The 12,393-nt window shown below is 41.8% G+C and overlaps 1 protein-coding gene and 1 long non-coding RNA gene across 2 annotated transcripts in view; both read right to left on the reverse strand.

Annotated features, from left to right (window-relative positions):
* The window catches only part of LOC117141671, an 85,998-nt gene that overhangs the window by 67,613 nt on the left and 5,992 nt on the right, over positions 1 to 12,393 (reverse strand). The window lies entirely within an intron of this gene.
* LOC117141442 (odorant receptor 24a) lies at positions 493 to 1,958 on the reverse strand. Its single transcript, XM_033304936.1, has 5 exons — positions 1,435 to 1,958; positions 965 to 1,337; positions 813 to 911; positions 605 to 757; positions 493 to 543 (listed from the first exon to the last, which is right to left on the reverse strand). Exons 1-5 carry the CDS (start codon positions 1,956 to 1,958, stop codon positions 493 to 495), a joined length of 1,200 nt encoding a protein of 399 aa, XP_033160827.1.

The following is a 12,393-nucleotide window of genomic DNA, read 5'->3' on the forward strand; positions in this document are numbered from 1 at the left end:
GAGCAACAGCAAAGAAAGCAATTTGCAAGAGCAGCTGAAAAGCAGAAGGACATCCAAGGAAGTGTTTAACAACAGTGCAGCTTTAATTCGACAACAACAATCAGGGGTCAATGGTGGCGCCCCCAAAGAAAATGAAAAGAAAACCGAAATTGTTGTAAAGGATATTCGAATTAACGCACACGCAGACAGAAAGAGTACGGAAAAACAATGCCGGATATATTCAACCAGAAGATGGAAATCAGGTGCTGAGAGGGTCGCAAATGAATAAAGGAAAAGTAAATTGCAGTACCGATTCCCTTTGTAAATTGCGAAACTCTATGCAAAATACTTTTTAAACTAGTTCCATATTTACACCTTTCATTTGCTTGCGTAATCTTTTGATTAACGAACCTTTCAACTTTTCTCCATCTTGTATTAAAGCTCGAATATATAGTTGCAGGTGTTATTATTAATTTATTTTTGTACCAATTGAGAGAACACCACAGCATCCTTTTATATAACCGACTTTGCCAGGGCAATCAGAGATCCAGTAAAGCGCAAAATCTACAAGATCCCATAGAAAATTTAGACTTTTCTGTAGCATAACATTTTGGCATAAGCTTACCGAGGTTAGAGTCTCTAATGATGGGGAAAAGAAAGGAATTTTAATTGTGAGAACTCGTTGAGCACGAGCCACCATCAAAAGGGTCATCTTTTGGACCCGAACACTGTGGCCATACCAGTGGCTGGAAAATGTGGAGCGCGCTAGATTGGAACACTAACAAATGCAATAAATTTAAATGGTAATTTATAGCAGTTTCTTATAAATATACCGCTTCCATAATATGAGATCCTCCTAGACAGTATAGAAATATTTCCACACCTACGGCACAAGTGTAGACCACATACACAATGATTCCCAGGCCGGAAAACTAAAATTTAAGAATATATATCAAGATAATCTGATCGAATGTAAAATACCCACTAATAAAATATCCACCACGCTGGTACCGATTATCAAACTCGAGGTAACAAAGTGGGCCAGTGTTATTTCCACCATAACACCCGACAATCTTTCTGTCAGCTCGGCCACCTCGTTGTGCCGGTCCACCAGTTTTTCCATTTCCCGAACTATGCGAGCCTCCTCCGCTGCGGAGGGACTCTTCTCGATGTTTTCAACCTCTAGTAAATCACCAACATCGTCCTGCAGACAGAGCAGCAAAACAGTGAAGTACAAACAGAATCCCAGGAAGAAACCATCCGCGCCGACAAAACAAACCACAGTAATGTAGCCATGCCAATGCACGAGGATGTAGGTGATGGGATAGAGTGGCAGACGCAGGAGAGGATCGGGGAATCTAAAGAAGTGCATCTTGGTTAGATCACATCATTAGTTCGTATCAAGGTGTCCACAAGTATATTGCATACTTGTAGACCCCTCTTCCTTTTCCTTACATCATCTTGAAAGGAGTCTCGTAGATCCAGTCCTTGCCATGGGCGCGTCTCAGGATATTGTCCATCAGATGTCTGACGGAATAGGAAGTACTGGTGCAAAATCCACAACACAGTAGCAGGAATGTGAGTCGCGTTGCCAGCGTATAGAACCTCTTCTTATGGCCCAGCTTCCTCTTTGATTTCTGTTGTTGCTCTGTTAAAAATCTCACCCGCTGTATCAAACTCCTTAATTCATCTTGATACCACCAAATGGCGACCATTTTCACCAGCGACAAAATGCTGGAGGCCACAGGACAAAGAGCATCCAATGCAGTGGCTATGTTAATCGATATATAGTGTATACCATAGTAAGCCTCTGCATAACAGCCGTAGGTGAGGATGAAAAAGTTGAAGAAACTCCACAGTTTCACTAAAACAGTTCGCTTCTGTTCGGGATAAAATCCAATCAGCGATAATGCAAACTTTGGCACCATGAAATAATGGCGCTCCATTGGATAGGAGGCGGTCAGGAATCGAGGTAACATCTATCTCTCTAAAGACACCAAACACTTTTAAGCCCATAATCCTTTGACCCTCGGCCTTTATAGCCTTTGGAAGTGCATGTATATATTATAAGGAGAATCACACAAAGCACTTGAGCAGCATAATTGATGAGCTGGGCGTTGTCCTTGCTCATAGGTCGATAAGTTTTACAAATTGTTAACCCCCAATTAGGCAACGTTTTTGGGTGGGGCGTGGCAAATTGGGCGTGCTCGTAATTAAACTTTAGTTTTCGTTAAACGATTTTTAATTACCTTTGCCATGAACTTAATGTGCGTTTGGCAGGTTCAACACAGCGACCGAGGCGTAGATCAGAGTTCACAGGAGGGGTTTAGAACTCGAGGACTGACCTTACAATGTGAATCCTGAACTAAACTTATTGTTATTAACCAAAATTGTATTATGTTCTCGTTTCCTGCTAGGAAGCCCCACCCCCACCCCCCTTCTACCGATGGTCAAACAAATTGACTCTCCATCAAAGGATATATGAACATGGTATGGACAATCTGCAATTCAGACTGTAGCAAGTGTTGCCTGGCAACTTGCAGTTTGAATAAATATTTTATAAGCTGTCCAATTTCGTGCGAGAGTGTGTGTGCGATGATTATGCAAACTGCTGCCGTATAGGTCTTTGCGAGGAAGGCCAATAAATTAATTTAGCTAGATGGCGACTGGCTGACTTGCTGGTTGAATGGCTGAATTGAAGTTCGGGTTTGCGGGAATCTAGGTCGTGGAAAGAGGCAACTCCAACGATGGCGCTGAATGTGCCGCCTACCTGACGGCTAACTACACTGGGGAAAAAATTAATGTCCTAAGACTAATTAGTTTCCAAGCATATCTAAGATCTTAAGCGATCGAATCTTAGAACTGCTGGACTTTACAGATTTAACCGTTTGTATTTTTCACAACCTCATGTTTTAAGTACTCATTTTTGTTGCAAAATCACGAATTCAGATGGGATATTCCAGTATATTTGTAGATTCTTGCGGTGTGAATGTTCTTCTATCCGAAAAGCCCCAAGCCAATATCCAAAGCTACAGCCGTAAACCAAGCCGTAAACGTAGCCGGAGACGCCTCTGATGATTTTGACCTGGCAACAGGACGGACGGCTGGACGGGCATCGGAACTGGCTCTATGCATAATTGATGGCTGCAGGTGTATTTGCGCTCAAATGAGGCATGCTAAACACATGCCTTTGACACTTATACACATGCCCAGGTCGACGCACACATACATAAACACACACAGCCGGTATCCTTCAGGGCAACAAAAGCAAAACTAACTTTAAGCAAAACTAAGTCCACCGTTGGCAAGGACACAAGCTGAGCCGCACAAAAACATTGCGAAAATGTGTGTTTACACACCCGATTGAAACGTAAATTAAAAAAAAAAACATAAATGCTTACAGATAATTTAAAACTCTGCTAGCTTAGTGTTAAATATTTGTTAGGGCATATTAACTGAGTTTCTCACTTTACAAGTTGGACTTCCTGCGAGTTAAGTTTGCAATTGATGTGCTTTTAAAATCTACCCATTTAGCATATCTATCAATTTCATATACATCGTGAGACTCAATACTTTAAGACCTGGCATTACCTCTAACTCAATTCAAAGTGCCAACTACATCTCAAGCGCCTTAAAATATGAACCCTTTTAGGCCGATACGATACGATACGATCTGCCACACGGTGATAGCTTTATTTAGCTTTAAATTTTGTTCAACATACCCCAACAATATCCCAGCTAACACAAAAGGCCCATGTCCCGGGCGCAGGACCCTCGGTCAAAAGGATCGAAAGCGCCCATTCAAATTGAAAAATTTACGTGCAAAACATGCAAATTTATGCCATAAACACAATGAGTTTAATGTGCGAGCGGGAGGGCCTCACCTCGATAGAAAGAGAGAAAAACTACGAGTAAAAAAGAGAAAGCACACCTCAACCTGTGTAAACTTATGGCCTGACAGTTTTAACCGCATTCAGGGGACGATTTGTAGGCCACACGACTAGGCCTAAAAAAAGACAAAAAAAAAAAAAAAAACAAAAAAATTGTGGAAAGAAAAGTGCGCAGAGGGGAAATATATATAAAACAGTCCATTTTTTTTGCGGCAAACTCAGTGGCTGGCCACCTACTTTTTTTCGTGTCGTGCTCGTCTGACATTTTATTGACAAAATTATTGAACACGTTTTGACCGTGCCACACAAATCTAGCCATGGCGACTATAGCAACATAATGGCCACTCCTCCATAAAGGCGCCCATTGTCGAACGCCCCAGGTCACGGGGGGCGTGGCAGGGGCAAAAGAGGCTGAGGGGCGTGGCCGAGTGGTATAATGGCCACGGAGAAATGGGGCTCCGCGCGTCGACCATTGAATTTATATGAATTTATAATTGAAAATTAAACAACTTGCCAAACACGTTGGGTAATCGCCGCCTGCTTCGATACTCTTCAAAAATGTAGTTCTGCTCTACTTTTAAATGAGAATAGTTAAACGCAAAAACTTACCTGAAAGTATAAAATAATATATTTACAATATTAATTCATAATAATAATATTGTTAATATAGTTGGAATACATTTTTATTGGTTTGATTGAAAGCTTCTGACAAGAAAATGTCAGATTTTGCAGTCAATCAAAACCTTCAGCTTAATTTGAGAATTAATTTTGATTAAAACACCTATCGAAAGTGGTTGACATAATGAATGGCTTATTTAATTCACCCACAAATCAAATTGGCCTAGAAGAGTGAGCCAAGCGCATTGAGTGCAGGTCGACCACGTTGCATTTATAATGACCAATGCATTTTTGATAAAACCCGCTGAGCGGCGAAACTAGCATTTGTGTGCGAGAGTGTGTGTGTTTTGCCGTGTATTCCGGCTAATTTGTTTGCCCAAGGCAAGTGAGTGAGTGTGTGAGTGTGAGTGTGGATGAAAGCGATATGTCAATTTGGCACACACCCACACGACATACCTATGAAATTTATTATACAACATATCCATCCATGCTTCCATTGGAAAGCAAAAACCGCCCGGCAACTCAACATTTTAACATTGGGCACCCACCCAACGAGCGGCGGTGCCTTTTGTTCGCCGATAAACTTAATTTGAATAATAAATTACGTTGATATTTAATCAGCGTTGTCCTGCGATAAAATCCAATGGCCCTCAAAGAAAAGTGGGTGCCGAGCGGGCGGCCAAAGCGACTGTCGTGCAGCTGATAATGGTTAAGCCGAGGTCCTGGCCGCGAATCCTTCGCACGCACTGGCCATAAACTGCATGAAGTCATTATCGTTAAGCGGAATTTGTGTTAATCTGATAACAAAATTATGAACAATTAAGTCATTGCATGCGAATTGAAAATGTAAACCGCCGCAGTTCGAAAAAAAGCGCGATCTGAAGTGAATCCAAAGCGACAGTAATGCCACACTCGAAAAAATATATGTATGGCACATATATATAAATGCAGGGCCATAGAAATCAAAGCTTATATAAATAAATCAAATTATTATTACTGTGAAAGATTTGCTTTGAGTTCTTCTAATTATGTTGCATATATCGCTATGATATATTTACATGCCATATTCTGAGTGCACTTTTACATGACTACAAGTGAAATACACGTAAATATGAATAAATGTTTGTTTATCTGCACATCGGTGTAATAATCATAGACCAAGCGGCCATTGCACTCGGCAAAAACCCAGACACCGTACAATGGGAGACAAATGCAAATTAAGCCCGTAAACAATGCCGCATATTCATATGCCACTGGCGGCGGCCCAAATAAATTGGCCTAAAAATATAAAAGGGCTAAAGCCACCGCGTCACAGCAACAATACAAGTTGTACATTTCGCTTACATGGCAATTATGTTAAAATATTCAGGCAGCAATGCGATGCGAGAACTGCGCACAGGTGAGACACATAATGACTGCCAGATGACCTTTAATGTTCAACAAGACGTGGGTGGTAATTTTAGCTATTGTTTATGAGAAAAGTTACGTGGAAATCGATGCCAATAATATTCAGGCTGATTAAATGCATTTAAATGTTATTTATCCAATTAGACGTAAATTTATATCAGTTTCACGGCTTATTGCCAGATGAATAGGGCAAATATGTATGCATATATTATAAACAATTGCTGAAGCCTAGAAACCGACAGGAGCAGCAGCAATCGGCAAACAAATGCGCAATAAAGTCATTAGAAGTCAAGTGCAGCACTCAGCTGGAAATTGTGCTACGAATTACGATTGTTGTTCGCTGCTTTGAATTTGGTTGTTGTTTGGCTGCGCCGTGCAACATATGTTTCGCATGAAATTTCATTAAATAAATACAAAACGATATGGCAGCACATCCAGTGCATTCCCCCAACAATTATGGCAGGTGCATGGGGCCAGGGTGTGTTATTTTGCGGCCTTCCGCCGGAAATGGCACACTAAAAATGGTAGAAAGCGCAAGGTTGTCAGCTCCAGAACCAAAACAACCAAAACAGGCCAAAGTGTATGTACAGTATGTATGTATGTAGATGGAAAAACCTAGAGGACCTGAAACCATTACAAGCTAATGAGATAAAAATGCAAATGCTAGTTGCCAGCTAGCGTTGGTCCCGTGGGCGTGGCCACTGGCTATTTGTGTGTGAATGTTGTGGCAAATGACTAAATTTACATAAAACCATTGTGCCAGCCAAACGGCGTGAGAAGCGGTTAACCCACCGAAAACTCTCAACTGTTCAGAAAATTAGCCCATCAGTTGGAATCCTAAACCAAGTTAGTACAATCGATTAAAGTTAAAGTTAAATCTGAAGAGTAATAAGTTATATTTAATACTATAAAGCGCTCATATACTTTTCACTGAGTAGCCAGCATACGAATAATGATGCAACCGGATTTTCCGCTTCATTTAAAATACAGCACTTTTATTTCCTTTGGCAGCGCCTCTATTTGGTCAATGCGGTCATTTTGGCAAATGTTTGCCAACGACAAGTGGTCATTGTCGTTGTTGGTTAACCCTCTCTTCCCTTCCCCTCACCCTTTTCCACCTGCTGCAAATTTAATTCGGCCAAATGAAAAGTGTGAAAATTGTTGAAAGTGGCAATCAAATTTGCATGCCTGTAAATACGCAATTTAAATGAAAATGAGCACTAACTTTTACCATGCACATGCCCGTTTTTTTTATTTTTTGTAGCCCAGCTAATTGCTTCTAATGAGCAATCTTAAAAAGATGACACACAAAATAAAAACAACTTTTTCTCGTTTGCTGTTTGTCATGTGTCGGCAAAATGTTGACAATGAAAATGATTATGACTGACTGCATGCTGGCTGTGTGTGTGTGTTCGCTATATCAAAGCGGTGCTATAGGGGTTAAGGTGGGGGCCACGCGGAGGAATCCCGGATCTAGGGAATGAGCCTTGTCGGCTGCTGTTTGAAATTGCTGCGACGTGTAAATGTCGCTAATGTGCCGAGGACACCTACAACGACAATGGATGAGGAAATAGCACTGGAAGAAAATCGTATCTACAACTTGTATGTCTAGTGAGATTTGGGATATACCAATCCAAAGTCATTACTTTAGTCAGAACTCTGCTATTTCCTTACTATTTAAATATATGAATATAAAGTATTATAAACTTGTATTATTTTTACTCGCTTTTCTTTCAGTGCTTGAGGATGTGCTACTGTTCAGGCGCAGCCAGAAGCATTGGCCATCATGACCAGCTGCAGGTAGCTACCTGGTTTTGGTAAGCTTTTGGCCTTGTCTAAGCCAATGTCAAAAGCGCTGCCGCTGACAGAGAAACAGTGAAGGAGGAGGGGCTGCTGCGGATGTGGCAGGAATGGGGGGAGGGCTACAGTACACAACGGCACACATCGTTGGCCATAAGGTTAAGCTGTTTTCATCACACTCCCACTGAATGAGCCGGCAGCCTGCAGGCGGTGCCATCAAAGTCAAAGTGCTGCAAATTAGATTTTTATGTTAATTAAAAAGGTACGCACACATAGGAGCACACATTTTCCCGGGCTACCAAAACACACACACAGGCGTTTTCCGAACTCGACTAAGTTTGGGCAAATCAATTGGTTGGAAATGATCTTAATTCGCTTAAGAAAATTCACCAGGCAGCAGACAAATCGATGATTGAGTGAGTGATGCACTGAAGATTGAGTCATTGACTGAATCTCAAGAGCAAGTCAATGACTGGTGACTGCTGACTGGCGACAGGTGAAAAGCGAAAGGTGAGCGATTAAGTGACAGAGATTCCCAACAGCTTATTGGGAGATTAACCCTTGAGTGAGCGGAAAACTTCGGGGGAAACTAATAGTTGCCAGAGAAACGAGGGGAGCGTCCAAGTGGCACATTCATCCTATCAGTCATCTTAGATCTTAGTATTCATTATACTACCTAGATTACAATGCAGAACCCATCGAAAGACATGGTGCTTTAATTGGGTCTTAGGGTATTATGTTGCATAAATGCTATAATGTAGAAATTATGAAATTAAATTTCGCAATCCGTAGCAAGAAGAGGCTTTACACGAGGCAGTTACAATGTTTTCCCGCCCATCCACAAGCGAATCAAAGAGTTGTCAACTTGCAAGTCAAACATCCCCGTAAGCCAAAGCCACTTGTGAAGTCAAAGTCATTCAAGATATATGCATACTTCATTTCATAAATTACGCTGGCATTAAAAGCGCAGATAGACATTACCGCCCCACCAGGCCGGTAACCACTTACCCACCCACTTACCCACCCATTACCAGCTCAAAACGAAGTTCTCAAGGCAATTGATGCGCAACATAAATCTTCGGGCATGTGAAGAGTATTTCCACCAGTTCCACAAAGTCAACCTGAGTTGGTGGGCCTGGGAAAGCGGGGAAATGTCTGAGAGTTTCGGATTTCAGGAAAAGCAGGGGACCTATCAGTCGCTGCTATTTATCATTTGGGTACTCTTGCCGGGTTACTCATTTTTTTCTGCGGCATTTTCCGTTCGGTGTGAGTTATTGCAATTCTGCAACAATTTTTCTTTCGACTGCCGTTGGCCACTTCAAGACTTTCATATCAAGTTCGGTGCGGCGAGAAAAGGATTTGAAAAGCGGAACGACGGCAGGTGGTTCATCTATATATATAGCACCCCCTTGCACTGCGATAAAAAATGGCCATCATTGGATATGAAAATTTGGTATCAATCATACTCGTTATATAGGCAAATTTCTCTTGTCTATTGATTGAAGTAGGTTTTATTCCATACTCTTACAAGACCGAAACAACACTCAATTTTCTTGCCGTGCACCTGTCACCTCTTTCCACGGCTGTTTTGTGATTTTAATGCCGATTGACAAGGAGTAGGATCCTGGGAAAGGGCCCGAGGAACGGAAACTGAGACTGAAGACTGGTTAAGTCAGTGTCAGGCTGTGTTATCCTCGCTGTCCGTCCGTCAGCTCGTCTTGGACGGACTGGCGGACGGATGGACGGGCGGACAGTGTCTTGGTAATGGACTTGGCACTTTGCAACTGGCCCATTCAAAATGTGTGTGTAAGAAGTTTAAATCGCATCCAGCGGCTGGAGCAGAAGGAGCTGCAGGACCAGGAGGAGCTGTAGGACTGCGATGCTCACACTTGAATAAATACCAGGACGAGCCGGATGACGATGGCGACGCTGCTGTCATTGCAATTGCAAATAAATAAGAAAGCCCGTTGCAAGGATACGAAGGAATTCAGCAGGATGGGCGACAAAGTTGCCCAACAGCAAAATGTGGCGTTCGAAATGTGGGTGGGTTGGGTTTTAAGTTGCTTGTAATAAAATTGCTCCAAGGACTTGGGAAAAGTGCAAAAATGAAGTGCACAGATGCTTATCAACTCGGTCTCTGCCACCGTCTCCACTCCCAATCCCCAATCCCCTGCTTTTCTCAAACTGCAATCGCTGCTTTTCCTTAGTCAAGTTGCAGATACTTTTGCTATGATTTAACCGACACCTTCAGTGGGAAGGAATCGTGGAAGGAAGTGCAAGGCAGCCAGATAGAGCAGCCTGTGTGGGTGTCAAAAAATGAGAAATAGCTTTGGACCGACGGCAAAGCTGCACTGCAAGAAAACAGTCGAAGTTATAATGATAATAAAGTATCTATCTATCTTATTAAGAAAACATCTCTGAACATCGCATACCTTTTGAATGTTGCCATTGGAAAATCTGATTAAAAATTATGGTCAAGTACATTAGCTCGTGGATTTTCTCGCGGTACCTTTACCTGCTTTCGTTTTGGGTAAAAAGAAATGCTAAGTAGATCGTCCGTAAGTCGGATGCCCGGAATAGGACAGCAGATAGGGGGTTTTCCACCCGGCAACAGTGGGGAGGCGGTGGGCGTGTCAAAGCTCATTACTTGTTGTCATGTTGCGATTACGTTGGCAAAGCTTACTTTACGTAAATGTAATTCATAGCCATGTGGGATCCACGAGGGTGCGGGTGTGAATTCAAGGACTTCCCAGGAAGGAACACAGGTATCCAGCAAGTTCGGTGTCATTATGAAGTGTCTGCTCCTGTTCCAACGGCCCCACACTCGTGCTTCCAACCCGTGTCCTGTGATGTATGGCTGTCATTTCACACATGCGGGAAGCAGCAGGAAGATTGTCTGACTGATTGTGTATGGGTCCGTATCCCTGTCTGTGTGATAAGCCTTTGCTAACTAGCTGCCAGCTCACAGATTTGTAGCAGTTACTAAAAGTTCACTTACGGCAAGAAGTCTCAGCCGGGATAAGAGCGGAAAAATCTCGGGCGAAAAATAGATTGGTACGAAGAAATAAAAACAGGAGTCAATCCATAAGAGGCAGCCAACTATGTGATTTTCCCCCATACAAGCTCGCTTGCAGTTTCTGTTAGCCAATTGTCGGGCGATGGAAACAATTATTTCCACTCTGTTCTTCTCCATTTGTAAGCCAATAAAAGTACTTCATGTGTGCGGTCTCCTTCTCACACGTTTGGAATTATAGGTTAATTAGCGAGCGGAAATAAAAGGAAAACTTTGGCATTGGGATTTGATGCCCAGCAAATGAGGTTTAAACGAACGAAATAAGACTGGATTTACTGATTCGTATTTATAAGCAGTTTAATATTATGTTAATTCCTAAATAAACTTAAACTGAAGCCTTATTGAATGATTAAAATGTTATAGCTTATCCCAAGTTGCATGTACGCAGCCCAAAAAAACCCAGTTAATTAAACTTTTTCAACTGAAGCCTTGATCAGATCGCAAGTTTCGAGAATTTAATATTCCCCCGACGGTATCTATTTGGTTTATCATTCCCCAGTCTTTTCCCTGCACCCACAACATTACCATGTACGGGAAAAAATAAACTTTGCCAAAGCAAAAATTGTTACTAAATGGTTTATGCACATATGGAAGCCGGCTTTGCAACAAAAAAAATATAAAAAAAATGCCCGAAGAATAAATAACAGAACTGAACAGAGAAAAACAACTAGTTAGGGGTTGGGAAAGTAAATGCAACATGTAATGATTGCAAAAGTTATAAAACGTAAATTAAGTTGAACGAATGAAGAGTTACCGACCAAGCGGCAGCATAATGAAATGAAAATGGAAAGGAAAAAAAATGATGCTGTGAGGAAAATTCAGCCGACACACAGAAGCAGGCAACATGCTGGCAATGTTGTTTTTCCAACTTTTAATGCGAGGGAAGCTGCCGCTGCCGCTGCCGCCGAGAAAAACTGTTTGGGAAAACTATGAAATTAACTGCTTATTAAGGCCAGCCGCCAGAGAAGCCTGTGATGGATTCCGTTCCGACTAGAACTACTTCAAGTTGGCCAAGTGAAACTTTCTGCCAAATGGCATGGAAAATGTTACCACAAGCGGCACACAGGCGACGTCGCAGCATCATTAATTATTTTGCTCATTAGCGTGTGTAGGAGACATTACTAACCAGAGAACACCAAGAGCCAACACAAAATAAAGTAAAAAACAAAAAAAATAACTACCAGCGCAACAACACAAATGCTGCATAAGAAAACTCTTGAAATTTTCGTAGTTAAGGTCTCGGTTTCCTCCTCCAGCATCTCGCCACTCAGACATCCTTTTCCTTGTCGTCCTGCGTATCTGTGTCGTGTCAGAAGCAGCAAATGCTGCAAAAAACTGCAATTGAAAATGGCACACAGAATGTAGATGAAACGCTGAATATGTAAAGTGTGTGTGTGCGTACGATGGCAAAGTTTTTGGAGTGCCAATGCCCTGTATATTGATTTTATTGTAGGACTTGGCAGACTTCATAAGATAGTAAAGAAAATAATTACTATAATATGTAGGACTTAACTCTTTAGCACTGAAATCCACTAAAGAACTATTTAACTTAAAATTATATTTATAAGACCTTGCAACATATGTTTTCTCCCTTTTAGGTATCACCCATTCGAAATCTGCACTTTT

The sequence above is a fragment of the Drosophila mauritiana genome, chromosome 2L (assembly GCF_004382145.1).
Source record: "Drosophila mauritiana strain mau12 chromosome 2L, ASM438214v1, whole genome shotgun sequence".
NCBI classification, from domain to species: Eukaryota; Metazoa; Arthropoda; class Insecta; order Diptera; family Drosophilidae; genus Drosophila; species Drosophila mauritiana.